This window comes from Ambystoma mexicanum, chromosome 6q, assembly GCF_040938575.1.
Source record: "Ambystoma mexicanum isolate Mex_15411 chromosome 6q, UKY_AmexF1_1, whole genome shotgun sequence".
Classification (NCBI taxonomy): Eukaryota; Metazoa; Chordata; class Amphibia; order Caudata; family Ambystomatidae; genus Ambystoma; species Ambystoma mexicanum.
In genome coordinates, this window is record NC_090937.1 from 121,020,638 (window position 1) to 121,047,847 (window position 27,210).

General features: G+C 44.0%; 1 protein-coding gene across 5 annotated transcripts in view; it reads right to left on the minus strand.

The window, feature by feature from the left end:
* Positions 1-27,210, minus strand: part of PDLIM5 (PDZ and LIM domain 5) — a 755,773-nt gene that overhangs the window by 30,085 nt on the left and 698,478 nt on the right. For all 5 annotated transcript variants that reach the window (XM_069630553.1, XM_069630555.1, XM_069630557.1 and 2 more), the window contains 2 exons: positions 25,162-25,342; positions 11,600-11,720 (listed from right to left, as the gene is read on the minus strand). In XM_069630553.1, the coding sequence (XP_069486654.1) occupies positions 11,600-11,720; positions 25,162-25,342 (302 nt within the window). The remainder of the gene's footprint in view (positions 1-11,599; positions 11,721-25,161; positions 25,343-27,210) is intronic.

The window sequence follows — 27,210 nt, forward strand, 5'->3', positions numbered from 1 at the left end:
TTTCATCACTTCCTCCAGTAGGACTGAAACTCTGACAATACCCCACAGTACTGCATTACTGTTAAAACGCAAGCTCGATGCTAGCGTCTGGCTTCTCCTGAACTCTATAAAGCTCTCTGCTGCCTATGGGCCAGGTTTGCGCTATAAACAATAAAATACATACAATTACCTGAAGCCAAGAGAGTGGCAACAGGGTTTCTGGGCAATCATTCTGGCTAACAGTAGGCTGAGGGATAAAGGCAAGGTTTGGGGGAAGGGAAACTTGATACTTATATGGACATTCTTTGAAATAGATACAACCTACATTGCCAAAGACCATAGAAGGAAGAGAGACATGTGTCCTATTAGCAATTCTAGGTTGTTGTTGGTTGCAGATAGGCAAGAGCGGCAAAGAGCCTGCCGGTTTGGTAAAGGGATATTAGGTGGAAGAGTACCTTGCCTAATTGAAGGTGTTGAGTACTGAAGCTGTGGTGGTTTCAGAAAGTACTGAAGCTGTGGTGGTGTATTTGGTTGTCAGTACATGTGAGACTTCATTAGAACAAATGAAGGTGGAATACTGTGAGGCCAAGGAGTATGCCCTCATGGTAAATTCTTGTATAAATTGAAGTTGTGGAAGTAAAAGTGCTGTAAATTCATCCTGACAGATATACCTACTGTGACTTCTAATCTTGTAAAGAGAGGCATTAACTGTCAACCAAGCGCTGTGTTTCACTAACATTTACAGAAGTTGTCTTTCCTTTTAACTGTGGTAATTCTCCTTGGACAACTGAAAGTTGTTGCAAAGCATTGTGGCTGGGGGACATTGATGCTATTTTGGTGAAGTGGAAAGTCATCACCAAGAGGAGACGCTTTGTTATTGGAAATTTGGTTAACAAGACTCTACATTGACCTTGAAACCATCAAAAACTGGATTGAGACTGCATGACATATGGATGTCCTGGTTTCTTTTGTTGAACATTCAAGTTGAATTTACCTTGGATCCTGGGAATGGAAAGCTCAGCCAGGTTACTAAGAGGTTATCAGGAAACTGACTATCATTGTTGATGTTATTTGAATTGCCATATATTTTCTTTGTATATTTGGTGTTAAAGTGTGGGGGCCAGACATGTTAAGAGTGTTACCCCTTTAGTTTTGATATGCAGGCAAATCCTCATTAGAGTAGGTACAGTGAGGCATTTCATAACATTTATAATTTAATAAAATGGCATATTTTGAACTATCATCCAAACATTGTCTGCCTCGCATTGCGGAACTCTCACACCCTCCTTCTCCCCCTGCCCCAATTTCTTTTCCTCCTTCTCTACTTCCTATTTCTTGCACCACTCATAATTTAGGTCTTTATTTCAATAGTGTCCTCTTTTTTTCTTACCATATTTCTTTACCTTCACGTTCATGTCGCTTTAATCTTTTTTAATATTCGTAAGGCAAGGCCTTTTTTTTCTTTTTATGCCACTAAACTTTTGACTTTTTCTCGTCTGTTTTACTGGTCTTGCACTCTCTTTGGACTTCCTGCTTCATGTCTGGCTTCTCTTAAATCCATTTTCAATTCTTCTGTTCGTCTGTTATGTTCTCCATCACCTCAAGACTATTTCTTCGTTGTTGCTTTCTCTTGGTTGACTATCTTTTCACTCTCGTCTTAAATTTAACTTCCTTTGTATGGCTTTTAAATCTCTTCATGGTCTTGCTCCAGTATATCTTTCATTGCTAATTTCTTTTCATCTCTCTTCACACACTGCGTTCTCAATCTCTTTTTCTCTTAACTGCCACTAGCTCTCCTTGTGCTCAATCTCGTTTTTGTTCTTTTTCCTTGCACCTTTGCATTGGAACGCCCTTCCTTTTTCTCTTAGTTCTTTGTCTTCTTATTCAATGTTTCGTTCTGCTCTTAAGAACCATCTTCTCCACTCTTATTGTTCTCATAATTTCATAAAATGTTATTTTTTTAATTGTACCATAGAGTGATATTGTACAGCGCTTTCTTGTAAAGCACTTAATAAATGTAAAATAAAATACAAAATAAAAATATAGCGACTGGAATGATTTTAAAGCTGGGGCCTAAACCGAAAGGAGGTTCCTTTGGTAGAGCCATCTACTCTGCATCCCATCACATTAGGTCAATCAGAGCCCAGGAGTGTTAATGGGCCCATGCAGTGGTGGGATGGATAACTCAGCTATGCATTACTGAGTCTGAATCAAGGCACTTCTAAATGGAGTGGGTAAGTCGGTACCTATTCCCCATCCTCCTGCCATTGTACCATGAGGACGAGTTTTAGTCTATAGACCCTACTTGCTTTGTCCTCACGCAAACAGCTAATGCAGATAAAGTAGCTCTCTGCAATTCAGTCTCTATGGTGCCTCTCTAGACGAACCAGTAGGGTCTGTGGCTCAGTGGACTAATGCATCCAGTACAGGTGTCTGTGTTTGACCTCAGTCACAGACAGGGGTCGAAGTGGGGGTGGGGGGGGAGCGGTCGGGAGTGGTGCACCTATACTTTTTATTTTTAAGTGTCACTGTTCCTATACTTTTATTTTTAAAAGAAACCGTTGTGGAATGGTTTTGTTTTAAAATAAAACTGTAGGAAGAAGTTTAAGCTTGCACTTCAGTGCACTGCACGGAACATTCCCTTAAATAGCAGGTGTGTTTATTTGGGGGTTTGGATTGCGCATGCAAGGGGGTATGGTGATGGGGTTTGTGGGGAGCGGGTGCAGGTTGATAGGGAACTTAGATTCAACAACTTCTTTTCGTACACTAAGACCACTGGCGAGGTCCACTCAGCCCTTCATGCTTCTGAGGTCGATAAAACGAGTACCATTAAGTTGGGTAATGATAAACATCTGTTATTAGCGTCAAGATGCCCATTTGGGGGAGAACATGCGCTTCACAAATACACCTGTTATGTTCAGTGAACAGGAGGATATTGTGCTCTTTGTGTAATCAGCCCATATTTCATTTGCTCACTGCCCGCCCATCCCACGGCCGCGCAGGAACAGCACAGCAAGTCAAGATAAATGGGCACTTTGAAAGAAAGGGCTATTGCATTAACATGTCCAGCACTTTAACTTAAGTAAAGAACATTCTGGCTTTGCAGATTTCAATGCATCCTGCCAGGGATGGACCGAGCCCGAGACTACAGCAATCAGCACATAAGCGTTTTCTCCAAAATCACTTAGACGTCATGACTTGAGACAATAAAAGGATCTGCAAAAGAACCGCCCACACCAACATCATCTGCTAGAATAATGCATGGAATCGTGGTGGCAGCCTTTCCTTTTTCAATCCTACCATTATCTCCTCTATCCCCTGCAAGCCAATTCACTATGGACAAGAATCATCAACTCTTTGCATATCCAAAAGGGTTTCCCAGTACCTGCACCACTCAAATTTGCTCAAAGTGCTTATTTGCCACTAACTGACCATTTAAAGTGCTTGCGGCTCAAGTCTTATGCTAGTCACCACTGGCGTGTGGCTAATGGGACAGGAGGCTCTGTCTGCATGCAGACAAATGTACGCCCGGCACTTTGATGTCAAACACCCTCTGTAAAATAATCAACCTACAATATTTTGTTGAAATTTTCAAAGTGCCCTCTGCATAGTGCCTTGAAAACAAAACTCTACAGAATCTGTGCGCCAAAGTCATTCATCCAACAGTCAATCATTCACCAATTGGAAAATCCTTGCCCTCCAACTTAGTGGTCATGTTTTAAATGGGCCCCTGTGATCTCGTAATATTAAAGTCAGAGTCGAGAAGAGCTGTGAAATGGGATGCATGATCATTTGGTGCTAAAGAAAGATTGAAACACACAAAAGGTCAGTGATGGAGCCATTGAGATAGAATTGTTAACTAGCTGTCTGGTCTCCAGGTAAAGCGATCTCCAACCATGGCTACTGAGGCACACAGAGCTTGGCCAAAGGCCCAGACGGAGGCCCTACGACCCAGCTGTTAGCCTGCGGACCAGGTTTATGCGGATGTTGGTGGTTAGAAGACCATTAATGGGGAAAAGGTATCCACTGGGCAAAACCACTGGCTACCGCTGGAGTTTTGGGAGGGACGCGAGTGTTGGCCAAGCCCCAGGCAAAGTGGCTAATGGCAATGGATTATGGACTCCAGCCATAGCCACTGGCCCATGAAACCACAATGGGTGCAAATTGGTGGTGCCAATGGCCTGGCCCAGTCACCTATATGAGTGGTCCTGTAGGGTATGGATTTAAGTCGTGGCCCATTCTTTGCATGAATGGACAGGGCCCGTTACATGGCTGAAGGCCATGCCTCAAGCAAATTTGAGCGCTGGAAAAGGCTGCAGGCCAATGTCTGGTGTCTTGTGGTGGCCCAGGGCATGGTCAAAAGCTATGGACAGATGGTGCAATAGCCATATCAGGTGGCTTGGAGGGTCCTGTGGAAAGCTGAAGGGCTATGCTAGATGCAAAATGGACAATGCCTGCAGGCAATGGCCCCAGCCATTCAAGTGGCTTGCCCAAACCCAGGATATTGATGAAGGGGACACCCAAGTCAGTGGTTACTTTGGGTGGCTTGGGCATCTACAGAGAATGGGTAGTCTCAAGCGCCATGTAAAGTGGTAATTTGCTACTTAGGGTGGCTTGAAGTTATCCAGGGCATGGGCAAAATGCATACCATAGGCAAAATGAATGTATGCCATGGCGAGTGGCTACTTTGTGTAGGCTGGGGAAAGCCAAGAGTATGGCTGATGGCCATGTACAGAAAAAAGGGAGTACTTGCATTACAACAGTCCCTGGCAACTTTGGGTGGCCTGGGCAATGGCCTTCAGGCATGCCCTCAGGCAAAGAGGCCCCTGTACAGAGCCACAGTTCCTGGCCAGTGTTCAATGGCTTTGGGGTGCCCAGGACATGGCAGTGGCACATGCCATTCAACAGGTAAACACATTCTCAGTCACCATAGAAGGTGGCTTGGGTTTTCTCTGGGCAATGTCAAAGGCCATACCCGTGGCAAAGCATAGCAGTGGAGTATAGATTTATCAGAAATGTATTAGAAATTGTTTTAGGCAAAAATTCATTTGGACAAATCCAGCAGGTGGTGCCTTAGTAAACGTCATTACTCTGTCGGACGTGGGCTCCACAATTAGAATATGTGATTTCACAGCACTGTATATACTTTTATTTTAGTTCTTGGAATTTACTGCAACATTACAGGGGTTCTTTTTCTTTGTTATTGTTGGCGATGGCTCCCACCGAGACCCTGTGTAGAAAATACAGTAGTGTGCCGACCTTTGCTTTGTGTTTGGTTGATGGAAATTCAGAGCATTTTGGTTTGCAACTATTGGTCGTATTGGATAATTTTGAACTATTTGCTGGAACTTTGGTGAGAATGACTATTATTTTGAGGAAATCTTTGGCTCAAAAAGGAGAACTGTGCTTTTTCCTAGAGACTGTCCCTTCTTCTCTCCTATTATCCGGGGACTGTTTGTGCATATCATTCAGACCTCTGTTGACTATATTATCCTGACACTTGCAGAACCATTACCCAGACAGTTGGGGACACAAGCATTATGGCACCACTATAATCTCAGTACTTGAGTATCCTAGCAAACTTTTGCTTTTGAACGGGTAATAAAATGTTGACAGAGTTTGCCGGATTGTTTTTTTTTTTTTAAATGACATGTTTAGGCAATTTGCTTATTATCATTAAGGCAAACAAGTGGCTGATCAATGGGAAATCTTCCTTTTGACAGGGTTCATGACGTAAATTAAGTGTTCTTCTATGAACTGAGGATACAAGTTCCTGCAGTAGTTGGCCCATTTTCTACAGGTGCTGCAAATTATTCCATGGCAGAGACCAAGGCTGTTGAGGCAGGATGATGAGATTCCCAGACAACAGAGGCCACAGACCGATGAGGACCATGATGCAGAGTGCGTGTGGAGCAAAGAAGAGAGGAAGCACCTGCTAACATCAGCGAGATCCCGTGGAACCAATGTCTAGGAGGATTCTGCAGAATCACTGGTAGACAGGCGAGAAGTGCAGCCTGCGTCACTATAAGCAGCAACATTGTAGGGAAGCGTGGATTTCACAGGAAAGAACCCTCTTGTAGTGAGCTGACAATCTTCCGGAAGGCCCGTAAAGTGTTGGTGCATGCGCGTTGTCCCCAATACTCTGACTCAAGGACACACATACTGACCTTATGAACATCCAGGCCTTGCAAATTCTTTAAAATCCCACGAGACCTGCAGGGCAAATTTTTTAGTTTACATACTCGACCTAAGAGAAATGCACTTGCCCCAAGGTGACTAGTGACAAAATATTTACCAGTGCTTTTTGTAAAATGGTGCATGTTGCCAGAACCACACGTCATATCCTCTTGACCAGCTAGCTACTGCCCAATTTCCATTGCTGCCTTTTTGGGGAAGCTGCTGCAAAAATTGGCCATCTCCCAGCTTAACCTTCTTTCTGACTGTGTTGGCTCTCTCCATCAAAATCTGGATTCAGAGCTGCTAGAATCCAGGAAACTGCTCTCCTGAACATCCGTTAGGACCTGCTCTCTAACCTTGACTCGAACATTCCCTCCGTCCTCATCCTTCTTGATCTCTTTTCTGCTTTCGACACGGTCAACCATACCATCCTACTCAATCGTCTCTGTGACAACCTGGGTATCACCGATCAGGCTCTGGCCTGGCTGACCTCTTTCCTTTCTGACCGACCCTCCCAGGTAACACTCGGGTCCTTCCTATCCACTATATCCCTCTCTACCTGTGGTGTTCTCCAGGGGTCTAACCTCTCGCCCTGGCTTTTCAACCATTACCTGGCAAATCTCGCCTGCTGAATTTCCATTTTCTGCTCAAATTTCCAGTGCTATGCTGATGACACCCAAATCATTTTCAGGCTTCCTTCAGCCACCTCCTCGCCTTCCTTCATCTATGACTGCCTACCCGCCATTCAAAATTGGTGTGCTGCCAACGATCTTTGTCTAAATGCCAACAAAGAAACGAGCTGGTGGCAGATTTCCGTCTTCGGCTGGGGCCTCCCTTTGGAAAAGCCTCCCGATCACCCTGAAACATGAGGAGAACCATCTCTGGTTCCGGAAGCACCTAAAGACCTTTGTCTTCGCTTCTGCCTTTGCCCCTCTTCTCCCCTGCTAATCTGTTTCTCTCGCTTGGCATTGTGCACTTGGCCACCCTCTGTCCTCCGGACCCAGGTACCTGCGCGCTCTGTCTCCCTCCTGAACTTCCTCTGGGCCACCCCTGGCATTGGATCTGTATCTGTACCATACAGTCCCCCACTCTTCCTCTGCACTTATCAGATATACCCTTTCTGACTAATCATGCACTTGCCACATGTCTGGCTGCACTACCTTTTGTCTTCATTTATTTATCCCACATATTATCTATTCTGTTCTCTCTTCTGTCCGCACTTTCCACTTCTACCCCTCAATGCACTTTCCCTCTTTCTCCCTTTTCCTTGCACTTGCGTGTTCTTAAAGTCACTGGGCCTAGTAAGATCGTATTTTCGTTCTCCCTGTTCCCCTGCCTTTGCTTGGTTGCGCTCTGAAACACTTGTGTATGAGCGTGATATAAATAAAATATCATATATAATATCATATTTGGTGCAATGCAGTCAAGCGTGCACAGTGAAACTTCTATTTGCCATTTACTGCAAACAAAGTGTGCTTGCAATAAATGACAAATAAGTTTGCAACATCATCATATTTGCCAGCAGGGTCGAGGATCGTGCAAATCATACTCGCCCTTCATAAAAACTACTCGCCAATGCTAATGGGCTAGTAGATTTTGCAATCCCTGACATCCCATCAGGTGGCAGGGGTGAGCACCATTAGCCATTCTTGTGTTTGTGGGACATGACAAAGGCATTCAAATCTTAATCTGACTTTCCTTTCTGAGAGCATTGTGATAAAACGACATTCAGTAGACATCAAGCATATGCAAGAGCATGATTATCAAGCAGCTGCAGGGTGCTCTGCACGCCGCACTGGGTGAGAGACACAACTACTTTTTTAATCAAACCTTATTTCTTTCACTTATTGTAGTAACTAGGGGGCAATGAATGACCACTTGTACTCATACATACCAGCTATCAATGTGCATCAACATTATTATATGTATGCCAGTGGCATAGGCAACATTTCATGCTGGGGCAGGTGGCACCTGAGCGTGGACTAGCATTGTAAATGATACAAGATCAGCAGCAGCAGGTGACTATGAATAGATTAACACATGAAATAAACAGTAGTGTTACGAACCGAGAGATGTCGCTCCTCCACAAGGGGAGCCCGTTCCCATGAGATCAGGTGGGTGAGGCCGCTACCCGATAATCCTCCTGGGGTTGATGCTCAGCGAGAGGATCGAATGGGAAAATACTCCCCCTCTGGGGACAGGGGAGGATATCTGGGGAGAACACAGTATTCCCATCCTCAACCCACACTCCATCATCACCTACAAACCCTAGCACCTTATCCCCGACTTCCATGTATGTCTGCAAGGCAGAAGTCTTGCGAAGTACTGAGACGAGGAAGAGCAGGGGTTATCCTAGGGAACCTTGTCTTGCAAGTACCGAGACGAGGAAGAGGTGCAGTGCTATGAAGATCTACGACAGAATCGTAAGCGAGTGGTGTAGTGCTCCAGAGAAAGCTAGCGCAAAAGCAAGTCCAAAAAGACAAAACTGACTACCAATGTTGGCAATCTGGCCCTGGAGGAGCCATGAGCGGGGGAGCGGAGCAGCGAGAGACAGAATTGCTGCAGACCGGACGCCGGATAAGCAGCAATGGCGTTCCTCGCAGGCCTTAAGGGGGAAGACCTACCTGAAGGCTGCTAAAGCAGAGGTCCGGTTATGGGAGTAAGGCGTCCCGTGTGGTCTTGGAGGAAACCAACGAATGCAGGAGGCCAGAGGCTGCAGAGACATCACAGCGTCTGAGTAGACCATAGAAGCCTGGGGAAGCCCGAAGTGAATAGTGGTACGGAAAGGAGAACATAGAAACCATGCGGACCAGAGAAAAATGCATCTTTGTTACCGGGAAGGCATGTCCTGGGTGTTAGGCTTAGCAGTGCACGGTGGTGGCGCGAGTTATGGTTGCTTAGCTTACCATAACTGGCGAATTTCAAGGGTTTTTCGGTTTTACTTGGAACCATAACGTCCCTTTAACAAAGTTTTTTCACTGAATTTCATAGGTTTTTAGTAGCACAACTTAACCATAACGTCCCTTTAACAAAGTTTTTTACTGAATATATATATATTCAATGAAAAAACGTTAAGGAAACGTTATGGTTAAGTTGCACTAAGAAAAACCTAAGAAATTCAGTAAAAAAACGTTGTTAAAAGGACATTATGGTTATAAGTAAAATCGAAAAACCCCTGAAATTCGCCAGTTATGGTAAGCTAAGCAACCATAACTCGCGCCACCACCGTGCACTGCTAAGACTAACACCCAGGACATCAAAGATGACATCACAAATATCCTTGATATTCCCAAAGAGGGAACCCAGGGTGCTAAAACAGATTTGTCTTCCTATAGCGGGAGGAAGGATTGTTCTTCCTACAGCGGGACGCCTGTAGTTTCCCGCTGTAGGAAGGAAAAACCTTTTCCAAGACAGCCAACATGGAAAGAGAAGGCAGGGCTCCGTACACAGCCCCTCTTTCCTTGCCATGGCAGCCTGCAAAACCCTATGAACATATTACCACAAGCACTTTTTTTCCCTTTCAAACCTATCCTACCTTCAAATAACTTTACCACATAGCTGGTCCCAGGTAGACATAGCCACTTTAACACCATTTTGCGTCCCTAGCGGTCATGGCCAGTGGCCAGATTGTCCACGTCATGACCTTATGCCATGACCCAGACAATCTGGCTACTGCCCACAGCCACAGGCTATACCTCAGTCACCGAAGGTTTACGACTATTTTTTGTACCTACATTACACTTGTAAAAAAATAAAACACAGGCGCATTTGCGAAACCATGCTTTAATGTCCTTGCCAATACTCCTCACGAGTTTGCTCGAAATCCGCCCATCGTTTATTTTTTAAAAAGTGTCAAAATGTATGTACATACAATAGTCATATAACTTAGCCCCCACTTGACAAAATCCATTTAGTCTTTACACAAACATTGTAGGTTGGGTCTATAAATTTCTCAAAACGTTTGTCCACATTCGTCAAATAGCAACAAAGTTATAAGCCATCTAAAAATGTTAAAGCCCCCCCCCTCTAATTTCGCCCCCGCTTGAGAAAATCCCACCAAACTTTAGAAAACCATTTATATCTAGATCCAAAATCGTCTTGCCAAATGTTGTGCAGATTCGTCAAATGACACCACATTTATATGCCTTTACAATATTTTGGGACCCCCCCCTCTAATTTTGCCCCCTCTTGACAGAATCCCACAAAACTTTGCAAAATCATTCAGGATTAGTTTCAGAATAGAATTGTAGCTTCATTGGATGGCGCAAAAGTTATAAGCCATCCACAGCACTGCCCCAGGACATCTGGGGTGTTCGCGGACTTTTGGGGGGTGAAACAACCCATTTTTTGGCTTCTTATGTCCATATGGAATCCAATCCTCACACCCCCCTCGTCCCCAGAGATTGATTGTTGAGTTTGACAAGTGAAATGCTGCTTTTTTAAAAATGTTTTCACTGCGCTGTCCGCGGACCCCAAAAAAGTCTGCGAATCCAAGGTGGCAGGAACTTCAGGAAAAACGATGCATTTCACGTTTTCTCACCAGGCAATCGGTGGCCGTGTTCCGATGTCCGCGGACCACGCAAAAGTCAGCAAATTTTCTGGCCAATCGGAGGCTAGTCAGCAGACAGTACAGCCAATCAGAGGCCAGTCCGCGGACCAAACAGGGAAGTGAGTCGGCGGAGCGGGCATAGATATCACACATTTTTTTGCCTCACGTTTTGGTCATTTAAAAAAAATACACCAAATTAACAAAAGCACGCCTTCGGGACCAAGCCGCCGCTCCTGCTGCAAATTTGGTGAAAATCTGTCTAGCGGTTTGGGATGTAGGCGTGAGAAAAGTTTTTTCCCATTAGGTCTATGGGAAAAAAAAATAATTTTGGGACCCCCCCACTATAACTTTGCCCCCCCCTGGACCAAATCTCACCAAACTTTGCAAAACAAAAATCAGAGTGGGCCATATACTTTGTTTTGCTGAGTTTGGTGAGGATTCGTCCTGAGGGAGCGAAGTTATAAGCCGTCCAAAAAGTGCTGTTCCTATTAGATGACCAACTTAACCATAACTACATGGCCGCTAATGCAGGCCGTGTAATATCTATGGTGCTGTGGAATATTTGGTTAGGGAGGCAAAGGGTGTATTACATATTTTTGGGGGGTCAGGACACCCTTAACTCCCTGGTAGTTGTGCCTAGTTTGAATACTTGAATGGCCAGTTGGCGCAAGAAAGTACAAACATTTGAAATCTGGCTACAGGATCATGTGGCCATTTGGCTGTGAATGTCGTTAAAGTCAAGATTTGAGATGGAGAATTTCGAGGTTAAAAATGAACCAATCAGCTCAATTTCACAGCACATAATACTAGACTGCTTTGGGAAACCAACGGGTTTGACAGAGGTTCAGCAGAGGGTGAAAACAGCAGCATTCTCTGTGGGATATCCCAGCTCACCTGTCTCGCAGTAGGGATCGCCATCTTCCAGGTGGAAAGTATTATTGTGAATCGATTGATTACACGCAACACACACAAAACAGGTAACGTGCCAAGTTTGCTTCAAAGCATTGATAACTTCCTGTTGAAAAAGAGAGAGGGAGGACAGATCAATACATGATTTTCAGTATGACTGGTGAACTGGGGTTTATCGTGTTTTATACTTAACATGCCATAATGCAAAAAAAGAAAATAAAATGCTTTTGTTAGCTCGATCCCCCGGCACTGCCATACGAGAAACCTATTAATAATTGACACAACTTCAGTCTTGCCGACTTCTCATTTTAAAATGTGTGTGTGTACAAACTGTAGTTGAAGGGACATTATGGTTAAGTTGTGCTGATAAATACCCATGGAATTCAGTGAAACAATCTTTGTTAATGGCATTTTATGGTTACAAAGTAAAATCGGAAAACCCAAGAAAAAAGGCAGTTATGGTTTGCTATGCAACCATAACTGGCGCCACCGCCATGCACTGGAAAGACGAATAACCAGGACATCAAAGATGGCATCATCAATGACATCACTGACGACATCACATATCTGGGGTGGTTGTTTTTGTTCAGTGACGTATTCATTTTAAGCTCAGGACTTCATGTAGCTATACTACATTTAAACCAAGATACACATACTGTAAAGTTATTGTGCATGTAGAACTTGTACTATATTGTGAAGTTCTTTTCCCTAGATTTGCCCTGAGGTCCTAAAGAACATACATGAAACAAGAAACTGGTCCCAGGCAGATAATACATTCTCAAGAATCTGATATGCTTCGACTTATCATTGTACTACGTTAGCATACCATCCTGAGAATACTTTAGAAGATCTATAATCCATTCTGCATTCATTGTTTCTCTTTATGTATAATTTGACTGCTGTATTCACATAAAATATCAGTACAACGTTTTTTTCAATAAGCACCTTTTATGTGACATGGAGTAGTTCATTATAGGGCTAGTGATCGCCTTTAATATGTGGTAAATTACACTAAGCGGTACCCATTAAGCAGACCTTCCATTTGCATTGTTACACAGTAATATCATCATTGATGTCATTTGAGATGTCATCTTTGAAGTCCTGTGTGTTAGTCTTTGAAGTGCATGGTGGTGGCGCTAGTTATGGTTGCATAGCAAACGCTAACTGGCGTATTTCTTGTATTTTTTTATTTAACCATAACGTCTCTTTAACAAAGGTTTTTTCACTGAATTGGATAGCTGGTTATCCGTGCATTTAACCATAACGTACATTTAACCGTTTTTTTTCAGTGAATTTCATGGGTTTTGCTTAGTGCAAATTAACTATAATGACCATTTAACAACGTGTTTTTAATGAATTTCAATGTTATTTATAAGTGGAAATGTTTCATGATGTTACAGCACTGTATATGAGTTGTTTATAATTTCTCTTAACATATATGAAGTAACTGTACACCTCCTTAATAAAACGGTTTGCAATGCATACCGATGTGTGTTTTCAGCAGCGCATGCTGGGGCTACAAGTCATGATGGAATTGCCTAGGGCATGAGGCTCGACCATGGCCCCAGCCCCACCAACCCACCCTTGCTGTCCACTACACCTAGCCTGCCTCCTGGTCCAGTGTCCACTATACACCCATAATGTGGCAATGGCTAGTGCTCATGTTATGCAGCCATAGCCAGTCTCCACAATCCATGGGGCATGTGCCACCGGCACCAATAAGCAAATCAGAGTAGACAACCCAATTGATGTTCACAGGATTTTCGGCATTCAAGCCTATTCACGTTTTTGAACATTTAGCCACATAGCCAGCCCCTCATGGCCATAGACAGTCCCTCATGGCCATAGCCAGTCCCTCATGGCCATGCCCACTTTAATCCCATTCCTAGAATTTGTTTTCCCCATTGAAGCCTATACCGATGCACATTTTTTTACCACACAGCCAATCCCAGGTAGCCATGGCCAGTGGCCAGATTTCTATGCCTAAGTATCAAAAGTCATCCCAATTTTTTGTATCTACATTTTGACACTTTTCAAAAAATAAGAGACTGGCATATTTGCAAAAGAATGCCTTCAGGTCTGTCTTTTATTTTTGGAGAAGTGTAAAAATGTAGGTACAAAATATAGTGAAATAACTTAGCCCTCACTTGTCAAAATCCATTTAAACTCTGCAAAAACCTTCAAAGTTGGGTCTATGATCTTTTTGCACACTTGGGAAGACTCATCAAAAGGCACCAAAGATATAAGTCATCTAAAAATGTTGGGAACCCTCCTATAATTTTGACCCCTATTCACAAAATCCCACAAAACTTTGCAGAAACATTGAAGGTTTGGTTTATCATTTTTTTTCCAAACTTGTATGCAGATATGTCAAATGGCACCATATTTATAAGCAGTTCAATCAATTTGCCCCCTCTTGGCAAAACTGCACCAAACCTGGCAAAAACATTCAAACTTGGGTCAACAATTACATTACAAAATTACATGCAGTTTTATTGAATGGTGCTAAAGTTAAACCATCCAGCAAGTGCTCTTCACTGACCATGAAATACAGAAATATGCATTGATGTTCCTGAAAATGTGTCAAGTTCGAGAACATCACAGTAATGTCGCTGAGCATCAGATATGAAAAATCACCCTATTTTTGGTGTTTTATGGACATATCCCATCCCATCCTCATCACCATCACCATTCCCCAGAGATTGTTTCATTAGTTTGACAAGTGTAATGTTGTGCTTTTTAATATGTTTTTACTACGATGTCCATGGACCAGTGCATTAGGTGGGATTAGAAATCGAGGGAGAGGGGCCTAAGGTTGGGGAGTGCTGATAATAGAAGTAGAGCTGGCGTGTGCTGGCATTATTACCTTTGATGCGCCCAGCCCCACCTCTTAAACAAAAGAAGGGGCTAGGCGCACAAAAGGTGTGACACCAGTGTGCCCCAGCTCACACACAGCAGGCAGTCCTTTAATTAAAGGAGCCGGTGGTAGGCAACACTTTAACTAACAGCTCCTTGAATGAAAGGTCAACCTGGTGCTGATGTCTCTGTACTCAGAACAGGACGAGGGCTGGACTGCCCACCTCTCCTTTAGTTTTCAATTAAAGTCATCAAGCTGCATGAAGCCGATTGGCTTCATGCTGCGTGATGACTATTTACTTGGAAACAAAAGGACAGCTGGGCAGTCCAGCCCTTCTCCTGTTTCTGAGTACAGAGACATCAGGCAGCCGATGTAGCCCAAGTGCTGCATGGTTACACAGGCTGCTTGCAGGTGTCAGTACTTCCGAAGTGCTACACACTAACTGCCACTTAATCTTCTACACATATTTTGAATCTGCATGTCCCTTACTTATACAAAAAAATTATACACAGTGCTCCTATAAATGCACATATGTTATGTTATCTGCAATTATAAAGCGCACCGTCGCCCGAAGGCGGCATGGTGCTGCAGAGGAAGGACTGACCAATTAACACAGACACAGAGTAAGTGCTAGAAGAGAGTGGTCTTAAGCGTTCTTCTAAAAGCGAGATGATTGGGAGTTTTTCTCATTGCGGAGGAGAGACCATTCCTAAGGGTGGCCGCAGCTATGGAAAAGGCCCTGCCACCGATTCTGGCACGATGATATCTTGGGACTAGAAGAAGGTCCGCAGTGGAAGAGCATAGGTCGTGCTCTGGAAGATAACGGGAGAATTTGTCCTTCAGAAACTCGGCCCCTTGACCGTGGATGGCCCGATGGACTATGCACAGGGCCTTGAAGCGGACATGCTGGCAGACTGGCAGCCAATGAAGTGAGTGCAATATCGGGGTAATATGGACTCTATACGGGGTGCCCGTCGCCAGCCTAGCCGCCAGATTCTGTATGCGCTATAACCGTTGACTGCGACAGATACAGCGAATTGCAGTAATCTAAGCGGGAAAGTACTAGTGCTGCGACTACCGGAGGGAGCATAGGTTTGGGTATCAGAGGTAGAACCTTCTTCAAAACCCAGAGTTGGTAATATCCTGCTTGGCAAACAGCCGTTACTTGATCTGACATGGAGAGGGAGGCAGAGAGGATAACGTCCAGGTTTTTCACTTTACTCACTGGGCTGGGGAGGGGACGCAGAGAGGAGGGCCAAAAGGCAGAGGTCCACAATGAGGGATCCAGGGGGCAGCCCACCACCAGCACCTCGGTCTTGTCACTGTTGAGCTTGAGCCAGTTCTGGTCCATCCAATCGCCGATGGCCCCCAAACAGTCACGGAGGCACAACAACACCTCAGCTTGATCCTGATCCAAACGGATCAGGATTTGGGTGTTGTCGGTGTACGAATAGCAATTGAGGCCGAAGGCGTGGATGAGGCATACCAGCGCCCAGATGTAAATATTAAACAAGATCACGGACAGTGATGAGCCTTGCGGGACACCACAGGTGAGAAAACAAGGGGAAGAAAGGAACGGAGGCATGGCAAGAGTCTGAGTGCGTTCTGAAAGAAAAGAAGTAAACCAAGCAAGAACCTGGCCAGATATTCCGATCTGTTCTAGGCGGGACAACAGGATGGGGTGGTCAACCGTGTCAAATGCGGCTGAAAGATCCAACAGAATCAGTGCTCCAATCCCGCCTGCGTCAACCTGCCTAGACAGCTCATCCTGCACGGACACAAGCACGCTTTCAGTGCCTCTACCAAGTCTGAACCCTGCCTGTGTGGAATTAAAGACATTTGAAGAATCCAAAAAGGAAGATAGTAGGGGGGATTAATGATTCCAATAGCTTAGAAAGAAAAGGGAGCAGCGAAATCAGGCGAAAATTAGCAGAGATCGTAGGGTCGAGTGAGGACTTTTTCAGAAGGGTAGATTGAGAGAAGGGACTTCTATAATTCTCTCAGATTGTGGTCATTATTCTTGCACCATTTACGTTCCGCCTGCCTTTACTTCAGGCGGGCGGCTTTAAGTTGTTCAGAGAACCAGGGTTGGGATGGATTCCTGCGGCTCTGAACCAGTTTCAGCGGGGCACAAACATCTGCAGCATCTAGAAATGTCTGAGAAAGAGAACTCAACGATAGCAGCCTTAAAGGGGTACAGTTGGCAGTTATTTGAGCACTGAGTACTTTCGTATCAACCATGCGCCAGGGGCATAGTACGATTTTTGGGGGTAAGAGCTTAGTAAGGGGACTCACCAATTTAAATAAGCAGGTCACTAAATGATGGTCGGACCATACAACAGGTTCTATAAGCTCAGGGCATAGCAGTGAGTCCTTTGAGAATACCAAATCAAGAGTGTTATCATGGACAGGAGTAGGACCTTGAACCAGTTCGTCAAGGTCAGACAAACTATCAAAAAAAGAGCACAACTCACTCAATCTGGGCAGGTTAAAGCAGAGATTGAGATCACCTAGTATTACTAAGTTAGTGTATTGTAAATTCAAATTAGCTACCAACTCTATCAGAAATTTCCCAAAATGCCCTATAGTTCCAGGAGGACAGTATGTGAGCAGAAAGTGGATAATACATGAGGGTGACACAACACATCTAAAAAACAGAGCTTCCATGTTGAGCTTGTGGGGACAAGGTAGCGGAGTAGTGACATAATCAGCACGAAAGATGGCAGCCACCCCACATCCATGCTGTGGGGCGGGCGGTCATGGTGAATAATACGGTAATCAGAAGGTATGGCTTGAACCAAAGTTGGCGCCGAGCTAGGCACCAGCCAGGTTTCTGTGAGACAGTGCAGTACATATGTATTGCGCAGTGAGAGAAGTGCATAAATGGAAGGGGCCGTACGGATGGGCAAGTGCTCATGAGAAACCAGGTAGGAAATGCCAAGGTGGGAACGCCACTGGCTAACTACTGGAGCAGAGGAGTCCCAAGGTTGGGATGTATCTTAACTGTAACCTCCCTTTAACAAAGTATTTACTGTCAATTTAATAGGATTTTATAAGTGAAAATGTTTCGTGGTGTGACATCACTGTATATAAGTTATTAATAATTCCTCTTTTCATATATATATCAAAGAACTATAAATCTCCTTCGAGAAACATTTTTGCAACATATACTTATGTCTGTCGTTATCAGCAGCGCATGCTGGGGATGCAAATCATTGTTAAATTGCCTATGGCATAAGGCTCAACCATGTCCCCAGCCCAACCAAACCACCCCTATTATTCACTGCACCTACCCTGCATCCTAACTCAATGTCCACTATACCCCAAGAATGTAACCAATGGCCAGTGTGCATGGCTTACAGCCATGGCCAGTCTCCAAATCCATGGGGCACGGGCTTCGGCTATGCCGCATTCCCCAATAAGCAAACCAGAGTACACATTTGCGTTTGCCGAGGGCCAGGCCCACTACCCAGACACCAAGACAAGACATATTTCCAAAAATATGCTTTCAGGTCCTTGCTAATGCTCTTTGCGCACGTTTGTTGTAATCTAATCCACCACTACAGGCTGTAACCGCAAGCAAAATATTTTTTCCCATTCAAACCTACCTCTTAGGCCATGCCGCATGCCCCAATAAACAAATTACAGTACACATGTTTCCTTGCTGATGGCCAGGCCCATTGCCAAGACACCAATGTTATATCACTGTGTGGTGTACTTACATTTTCACACCTTCAAAAAAAATAAAACAGAGGACATATTTGAAAAACCATGTTTTGAAGTTCTTGCTGACCCTCCTTGTGCATATTTGCTAATCCCATCCAGCGCTTCAACCTGTACCCACAAGCAGATTTTCTTTTCCCATTCAAACCTATACCGATTTTGAAAAACATTACCACATAGCCGGTCCCTGGTGGCCATGCCCACTTTAACCCCATTGCTGGTTCAAAATAACCAGGCAATACCTCAGTCACCAAAGGTATTTTACTATTTATTGTACCTACATTATGACACTTTTTCAAAAAAATGTAACAGATATTTGCAAAACCATGGTTTCAGGTCCTTTCCAATGATCTTTGCATGGGTTTGCTGCAAATCCGCCCAGGTTTTATTAGTGTCAAAATGTACACACATAAAATACTCATAACTTAGCTCTCACTTGACAAAATCCATTCAGTTTTTGCACGAACATTCAAGGTTGGGTCTATAATCTCTTTGCAAACCTTTGTGCAGATTCGTCAAATGGCACCACATATATAAGCCTTTACAATATTTTGGGACCCCCTCTCTGATTGTTTTCCCTCTTCACAAAACAGCACCACACTTTGCAGAACCATTGAGGGCCAGGTCTAGAATGAAATCCCACAATTTCATGCAGTTTCATTGAGTGGCGCCAAAGTTATAAGCCATCCAAAAACTGCTTTTCACCATCCCTATAATGCAGAAATAGGTATGGATGTCCCCGAACATCTCAGATGTTCATGAACATTACAGAACTGCCCCGGACATCCGGACTGTGCGCGGACGTCGGAGATGAGAAAACACCTGCTTTTTGGGCTTTTTATGGGCATCTCCCATCCCCTCCTCATCACCCTCACCTCCCCAGAGATGGTTTCATTAGTTTGACAAGTGCAATGTTTTGTTTTTCAATATGTTTTTACGGCGGTATTCGTGGACAGTGACAGCTGTCCGCAGATCCAAAATGGTAGGTGTTACCAAAAAAAAAAGGACGCACCTCACGATTTTCAGCATCCTATTGCGGGCACGCCACCCTCTGGGCCAATCAGAGGTCCGTCGGTGGACCGAACAGAGAAGTGAGTCTGCAGACAGAACCCAGATATCAGCACGCTTTTCGAACCAGGCCGCCGCCGCAGTGGTGAAAATCCATCCAGCGGTTTGGGCTGTAGGCGTGAGCAACATTTTTTCCCATTTCGTCTAGGGGAAAAACCACACATTTTGGGACCCCTATAACTTTGCCCCCTCCAGACCCCCCCCTTCCATCTCCCCCTGGTACGAAACGTCACAAAACTTTGCAGAATCAGTCGAACAGGGCCAGGTACTTTTTCTGCAAAGTTTCATGAGGATTCGACCATGGAGGCCAATGTTATAACCTGCCCAAATAATGCTCTTCCAATGGGTTGAGCAACTTAACCATAACTACACGGCCGCTACCGCAGGCTGTGTAATATAAGCATAAGCCTGACACTACACTGCCCACCTAATGTATACAGCAGCAGTAAAGTTGAGGTTTCATCAAGGCTTTTATAGGAACGTCCTATCCATGAAAGTTCACCATATTTGGTAGGCCACTGGTCCAGGCACATCCAATACTCATGCCCATTTTTGCAAAGTTTCTCATAGAGAATGAAGTATTGAATGCCACAAACAAATTTCAAAATCGTATCATCTAAACTCGGTAAATTCTCTTCTTAAAACCAAGAAGGTATCCAATATATTTCCAGATATGTGCGATAGGTACAAAGTCATCAACAGACACCAAAAGCCACACACAAATATATAAACGCACCCCTTTTTCAGTCATGCACAGTGGACTTGCAGGGACAAATCAAAATGTAACATGTACCATGGAATTAAAACTATGCTGCAAAACACACCGGGATCTGCCACACTAAACATCCAGTAGTGCCCCATACATAAACAGTAGGGACTGAGTGAAAACATGATACAAATGTTACAAGAAATACCTAGATTACCTACCAGGAATCCCATGACACTGACTCCTAATCTTTCCCATCCCATCCCTTACACAATGAGCCATCCCAGTAGTATAGGAGAGGAACCAACAAGGGCCAGAGGGGGCACCTTGCACAAGAAATGACGGAACGCAGCAGCGAGCTGCCCTGCACGAGAGTCATTGCAGGACAGAGGGCCCCTCCTGGGCCAAAAGTGTCTCAACCAGCAGTGGCAGGGAGGAAAGACTAGGACCTCTCCACGTTGAAAATCCCTCATGTGAATTCCAAGGTCCATCAGAGAAGACTTCTTAAAGTTCAGTAGTTAGCCGGACACAAAGATTGGAGCTACTAATTCCTAAAACCGCAACTCATTTTCCATTAGCACATATGTATAGTTTACAACACCAACAAACCAAAAAACATTGCAAACATGAAGTACCTTTTAAACACACACACTGCCATTTAAATAGTCTTGTGTACCATGATCCCTGGATGGAGCTTAGGTATGATAGGTTATTTATAACGCACTTAATACCCAGAGGTTTTTAAGCGCGACCCGGGGATCGAACCTGTGTTGTCTGGGATCAAACCTGTGTTGCTCTGTGTCGTCTTGCTTCCTAGGCGAGAACGTTGCCCCTGAGCTGTCCTCCCGAGATAAAGGATTAGCTACTTGTTCAGGTAAGGATGTAGAAATATTCTTCTGTTATGGAGGATCCCCTCCAGCAGGGGGCAAAACCACAAGGAAGCCTCTTGCTGCCGATTTCAGGCCACATGAAGGACTTGAAACTGACCATCTACACTGCAAACCACAGGACACACGAGTGAGCTGCATGGATGTTACTAGCTGTAAAAAGTTCATTCTAAATGTTGGGAAGGTCAACGTTGGGTTATAACAATTATTAAACAATGAACATAACAAAACTAGCTATACCCCAGGATAACATACAATGATATAGCCCTTACACTTGGTCACTGTGTCTCACTATACCGCTCTGTTTAAGCCTGTCTGTTTCTTTCAATGTGGGCAAGAGTCGTGTTGTCAGGTTGCCTGTTTTCTAGAGAAACCACAGCTGTTGCTCGCAGCTGTGAGGGGGTGGGGATCTTAGGCGGGTGAGTGCTTTCTAGAAAAGCAGCTTTTAAAAATACAAAAAAAAGAAAATGAAACTGCCAACATTGTAAACTGGCTATTTATATCATTTTAAAATTATACAATGCGCATTTCTAATGGCCACTTCAAGTATGTGTCGTAGATATAATCATAACGCTACTCAGCGAAGCACATGATCAAATCCTATGATAAGCACGTACATTATTTTCAGATCAAATTTGATCCATCCAAGATGGGCAGACTAGTGTACGCCATTTAAAAACATACCCCTATGTGAAAGCGGCAGGTGATAATGAATTAACAAGGGATTCAGCCTGCTGACCACAGATCTCAAAGGTTGACAAATGTGCATGCGATAAAAGGGCTACATGCTTGAATCACTAATCATTGGTGCTCGGTTCATTTTTCACATCACACACCCTGACATAATGTTTCCAACATTGAACAACATATACTGATGTGGACAGCCTCAGGATGTACATGCGAGGATCGAATATTTACAGTATCAGTCACTCGTTGGAGGCACACACGGTATGAGGAAATAATGTTTCTGTTCCCTGAACAGAACTTAAGCTGGGTCTATGGGTAAGGATGGCTGTGTACATGCTCAGTTTTGAATCCACAGATGTACTAAGAGAATCATATATTTAGGATAAAAGTAACTTTGTTACAAGTACTGTGAGAAACCGGAGGTGTTTCTCCCAGGTTATTCCCGGGTATCCTTTGTACAGGTGGCAAAGGGAGGGCCATCGCTCTTGGATCCCAACACTGGGGGCGGACGAGCGAGGATCACCTGGGCTGGCGGACCTTGGGGTTTATGGGAGACACGTTCTTGGGCAAGACATGGTATTCCTCCCGTTCTGATACACCCATACACGACAACCCCTCAGTTGTCATGGGATATTGTAAACAGAGTCATCATACCCCATTATCTTTCTGTACGGAAAAGTCAAAACCATCAGGGAAAACAAAGACCATCCCTAAATTCCAACATAAGTTTTACCCCTCTTTCCACAAACACCACTTTTCAACAACCCTACATTCAAACCCATTTTCCTTACAGAAATCTACAACATCTTTATACTTTTTTTGTATAACACCACAATTCCCATAATACTATTTCCCTATTGAAATACCCAAGGACTCGGAACAAGAAGAAGCAGACGGGAGTCACAAGGATTACCGATAGGAATCAATGGGCAATGGATTCCTATGGGCAGTCTCCATGTTGTCCCGATAATGAGTTCAGGCAGAGTCGAGCAGGGAGGGACAACTACTCACACCTGACTCCAATCAACTCTAGCTGGGAGTATAAAAGCTGCAGCCAGAAACAGCATTTTGAGTGAGCTGGGGATGCTGGCATGTGCCGAGAAGCCTACGGAAGACCAAGTGAGCTGTAGAGAATCTGGGAGCCCTGGGAGGAGGAAGAAACCGCCCAGACACTGGACCTTTGAACACAGGGGAGGCTGCAGTGTGGAGAGGGAATTGTACCACCAGGAGGCAAAACCAGCGGCGAATGGAGTCTCCTGGCGGTGCCACAAAAGAGCTCTGCCCCTAAGCCAAGGTGAGCCAAGGTCTCCGAGGGGCAGGCAGTGAGACCCTGACCTCAATATACATCTCCATTGAAACTCCTGCAGCTCGCAAAGGGGAGCTGTGAAGTAGGAGCTAAACACACCACAATGCATTCTGGGACTGGAAGTCCAAAACGGGTTCTTTTTGAAAAATGAGAGGCTTCCGAGCAAAGCTGAGGGAGAACCCCACGAACTTTTGGGAAGAAGTCGGGATCACAGAGGACCCGGAAAGCCAGAGTGCATAAAAGAAGCCCTGAGAGACCGGAGAAGTACATGACGCCAAGATGCCGATTCAGAGCGAGACAGGGGCTGTGGCATGGCAAGGGAGACTTATCTCCAGGCAGCTGGAGAGTTGAGAGAACTTGTGCAAGGCTGAGCTGTGTTGAACAAAGGATGCAAGCGGCAACATTGTATAGAGAAAACTGAAGAGAACAGTGTGTGAAGCATATGTGACAAGCGATGCAAATATAATTAAAACAGCAGATGAGTGACTGAACTTTTTAAACCAAGACAGATGCCGTAAACAAATTGGTCCGGTACCATGTGGGTGCTCATTTCAAGGTCTCTGCTAGGTATCCAACTGAAAGGTGTTGATTTAAAAAGGAATTGTTTAATCAAAGTGGTCCTGCAACAGGTCTAGCCAAACCGTGTGCACATTCAAAGGTCTTTGATAGTTGATGTTAACTGAAATTGGTCCGAACCCAGCTGAGGGAGACTAATTGTGCATGAAAGGGATCTGAGCCCGGCTGAGGGGGATCCAGGGTTAATAGTGAATCACCTGAATTGAGTACTTTTAAGAGGAGAAAAACGTTTTGTTTCATCAGGCACTCTGAATCAAGAGACTTTGACAGGTAAAGAGACTTTGGCACAGAGGGCCCTGATGCTAGTGATTGAACTGTATCCTCATGCCTAAGAAACCAGAGATTGTGCTACTCGCAAGTGAACCGCCTTGTCCCGTGCTGAAAACGTTGGGAAGGGAGGCCAACAGCTTGAACAGCCTGACATATAATTTGTGTCAACACTTTTCTTTTTCATAAACACTACCTCCACACTATTTGTATTTAGAGGTAAGGATTAGCAATAGTTTTTTTTTTCAGTATAGAACCTTTTATTTTGTCAAAACACTACTGGAACTGTGTTATTATTTCATGGTCGTAGCTTGCTCCCATTTGTAGATTTAGGATTAGATGGGTGTTCATCAAACCCTTGTTGAAGTCAATAAACACCCTTGAACTGTGATCACTTGTGTCTGTCGTCTTACTGTTTATACCATGGTTTCTTTGCAGAACACAGAACACCAGCATAACAACTGAACAGAATTACTATGAACACATTCACACAAACATCAATCCAAAATAGAGGGCGAGTTAAGGTTTGAACAACGTTGGTTTCATATTTAGTGTTGAATAATTTTTTAAGCCTCATTATCGGCATTCATAATGTGTATGCATGTAGATTTAATTTCAACAAGTTGGAATAATATGAAGGAAAGTAAGTGCTCTGCACATATTGCATGCTATAGGACTTGTGCTCAGATGGGTGTTGGTAGATGTTGTACCATCTTATACTTTTCAGATCGTTTCCCTAAGCATTCTTGAGTTGAATGGTGTCATTTGAGCACTGTGGATGTATGGAGCAACATATGCAAGGCAACATTAGACAATTTACCAATTAGCAGCACTACAAAACGCTGTGGTGCACACAAGCCTTTCAGATTTGTATAGGGAGGGTGCTTTAGGGTTTTGTATTTTATGCACTAGGTTTGTGAGATTTTAGAGATGTATAATGTCTTGTGGTTTTAAAATGTATTGATTGAATCTGCTTTTGTCTAATAAATGTACATATTGATTATGAAATATCTTTGACTCAGTACCTATTTGGTCTGTGGACTGAGATGTCCGGATATAAGGAGGGTTAGCCGAGTGACACTTGCATTCTTTAGTATTTGATTATCCGTAACTTCTTGTGGGGCCGAATCCAGGTGTCTGTAATTGCTCCTCTGATCTCTTTTTGTATTTGTGCACACAAGTCTTTCGCTAGACAAAATAATCATAATTTCATTTAAACATCTACACAATACGAATTTGGTATACACAATCACATGGTGTTCCTTTTTACAGTGGATACAATATAGAAAATCCATGTACATTTTCAGAAAGCCAAAAGTAAAAATTGTTAGCCAAGGACTTTCTGAAAGAATTTAAAACTGAACTCAATACAATCGATGCTGCCAAGCATCTTTTCAGAAAAATGAACAGATGCATAATTGGTTAAATACTCTCTGGCGCTAGCAGTGAAGACCACAGTACGTCACTTACTCCAAGTATCTTCCTATGGCACCGGGAACATTCAGGAGCAAAGAACTTTCCGTAGCAGAGATCACAATAAAGGGAGCCTTTCTCTACCACAAAGCCAGACTCCGCCATAGACTTCTTGCAATGAGCGCAGTTAAACTCTTCAGGATGCCAGGACTTGCCCAAAGCCAGGAGAAAAGGCCCTCTGTTAAAAGAACAAATAAAACACTGAATTCATGATATACATTAAGCTAGGATGATCAAATACAATTAGCAACATGTGATCAATGCTTTGGTATACAGTACCATAACACAGGCTAAAGTTGATAAACTACACAATGTCAGATGTGTCAAAAAGAGGGTTAGTTAACACTGGTTTTAACAGTACACTTGCCAGTGGGGCAAAACCTCCATTACTGCTTGCCACACTGGCAAAATCATTCCTGTTGAATCCGTAGATGACTTGCTGACACCCTTATGGCAGGTAAGGCGGCCATTTGGTTCAAGGGGGTGGTCCCAGTTTTCCACAAAATGCCCCTTTGTCCTGACAAGCTTCTGCTAAATAGGCAAATGTTCCACTTACAAGAATAGGTTTTGGAACCAGGTGTTATAAGAACAATTCCCTGCTATTGGGTGAATTCATTTCAGGCTACTGCTAAGAACGAAGCCGGACATTGGGAAAATACAGGATGCAGGCAAATCATCTCTTAGGCCAGCCTCCCTCATTGTGGTTACTTCCTTCTCATATGTTTGTGCCCCTTTAAACAGTGTCAACAACCCCTTCAGGCATTTACGCACCGACGTAGATGAAATCCCCCTTCTCTCTCCTACTGTGGTCTTGTCTCTTTGCATCTCCTTTCTACTCCGATATGTTCTATTTTTCCTCACCACTTCCTCTACCTCTTCCCTTTCCACTTCATCTGTTCTTCCCCACCATCTCTGCTCTTCTTTCCCCATCCCGCAACTTCTGTGCCTCTCTCTCCGTTCCACTACAATAGCTTTTAGATCTAACTGGTCCACATTCTCCAATCCTCTTTTTCACTACCCTACCTCCTCATTGTATCACCATCCTCTACCCTGCCTCTGAAGTGACTCCTATCTCCCACCTACCTATCTGCTGTGGTCTCCTTATTGTAAGTAAGTTGGGCTAGACCAATGATTCTACGAGCGGTGCAATGTGTACAAATGGTACAAGCATATTCACAGATGGATCTTATATGTGCAGGCTTCAAACCCACCCCCATTCTGTGCTTTCAATATAGAGTTTTTGCCATTTAGAAAATATTGTGACTGTCGGTTTAGCAGGGGCAATCCTTGCAGATGGCCGGCAGTCCCTCCCTGTAAACTGTCAATTTCTTAGATTCTCCCCTGTGCTTGGAGGGCCCCCAAAGAAAGGCACACGCAGGGCTTGTGGTGTTCAGCTCATGCAAGTTACGAACATTCTCCAGTTGGACAACCATGCTTCAGTGTAAATGACAGGAAGGTCACAGACTCCTGCAAGGACGTTCCCACGAGTGGCACGCTGCAAGCATGTACCTTCAGTAATGTTAGTCTTTGGAGAAAATGTGGGTTTTAATGGCCAGGTCAATTCTTCTACACACATAGCAGAGAATGGGTGGGAGACCTGGAGGAACCACCCTATGCCACCTTTGGGGCCTGTCTCACAGACATAGTGTTGATCCCCTGCCTCTATGGTGGTGTGAGTGGTCTATGGGGACAAGGAATCCACACAGAGCAACATCAATAATTCCATTTATACTGGCAAGTATAAACATATACAACAGTTTATTAGGACTTTAAAATACACACCAAAGAAGTAAAACCTTTAGTCAAATATTGTCACAGCAACACTAATAAACAAACACAGGTGAGCACTCGAAAGCAGCAGAAATAGAAAGAACCATTCAGGATAATCATAGAACAGCTATCCTAACTCTTACAGCCCTAAGATAGTTTGGAGCCTTGTGCCCAGATGTCACCAGTTCAAAAGTAAATACTTCAGAGGCAGGTTTATGTAGAGATTTGTGATGCTAGTAGTTAGGTTTAATAAGAGTCAAAAGGTTAAAATTCAGG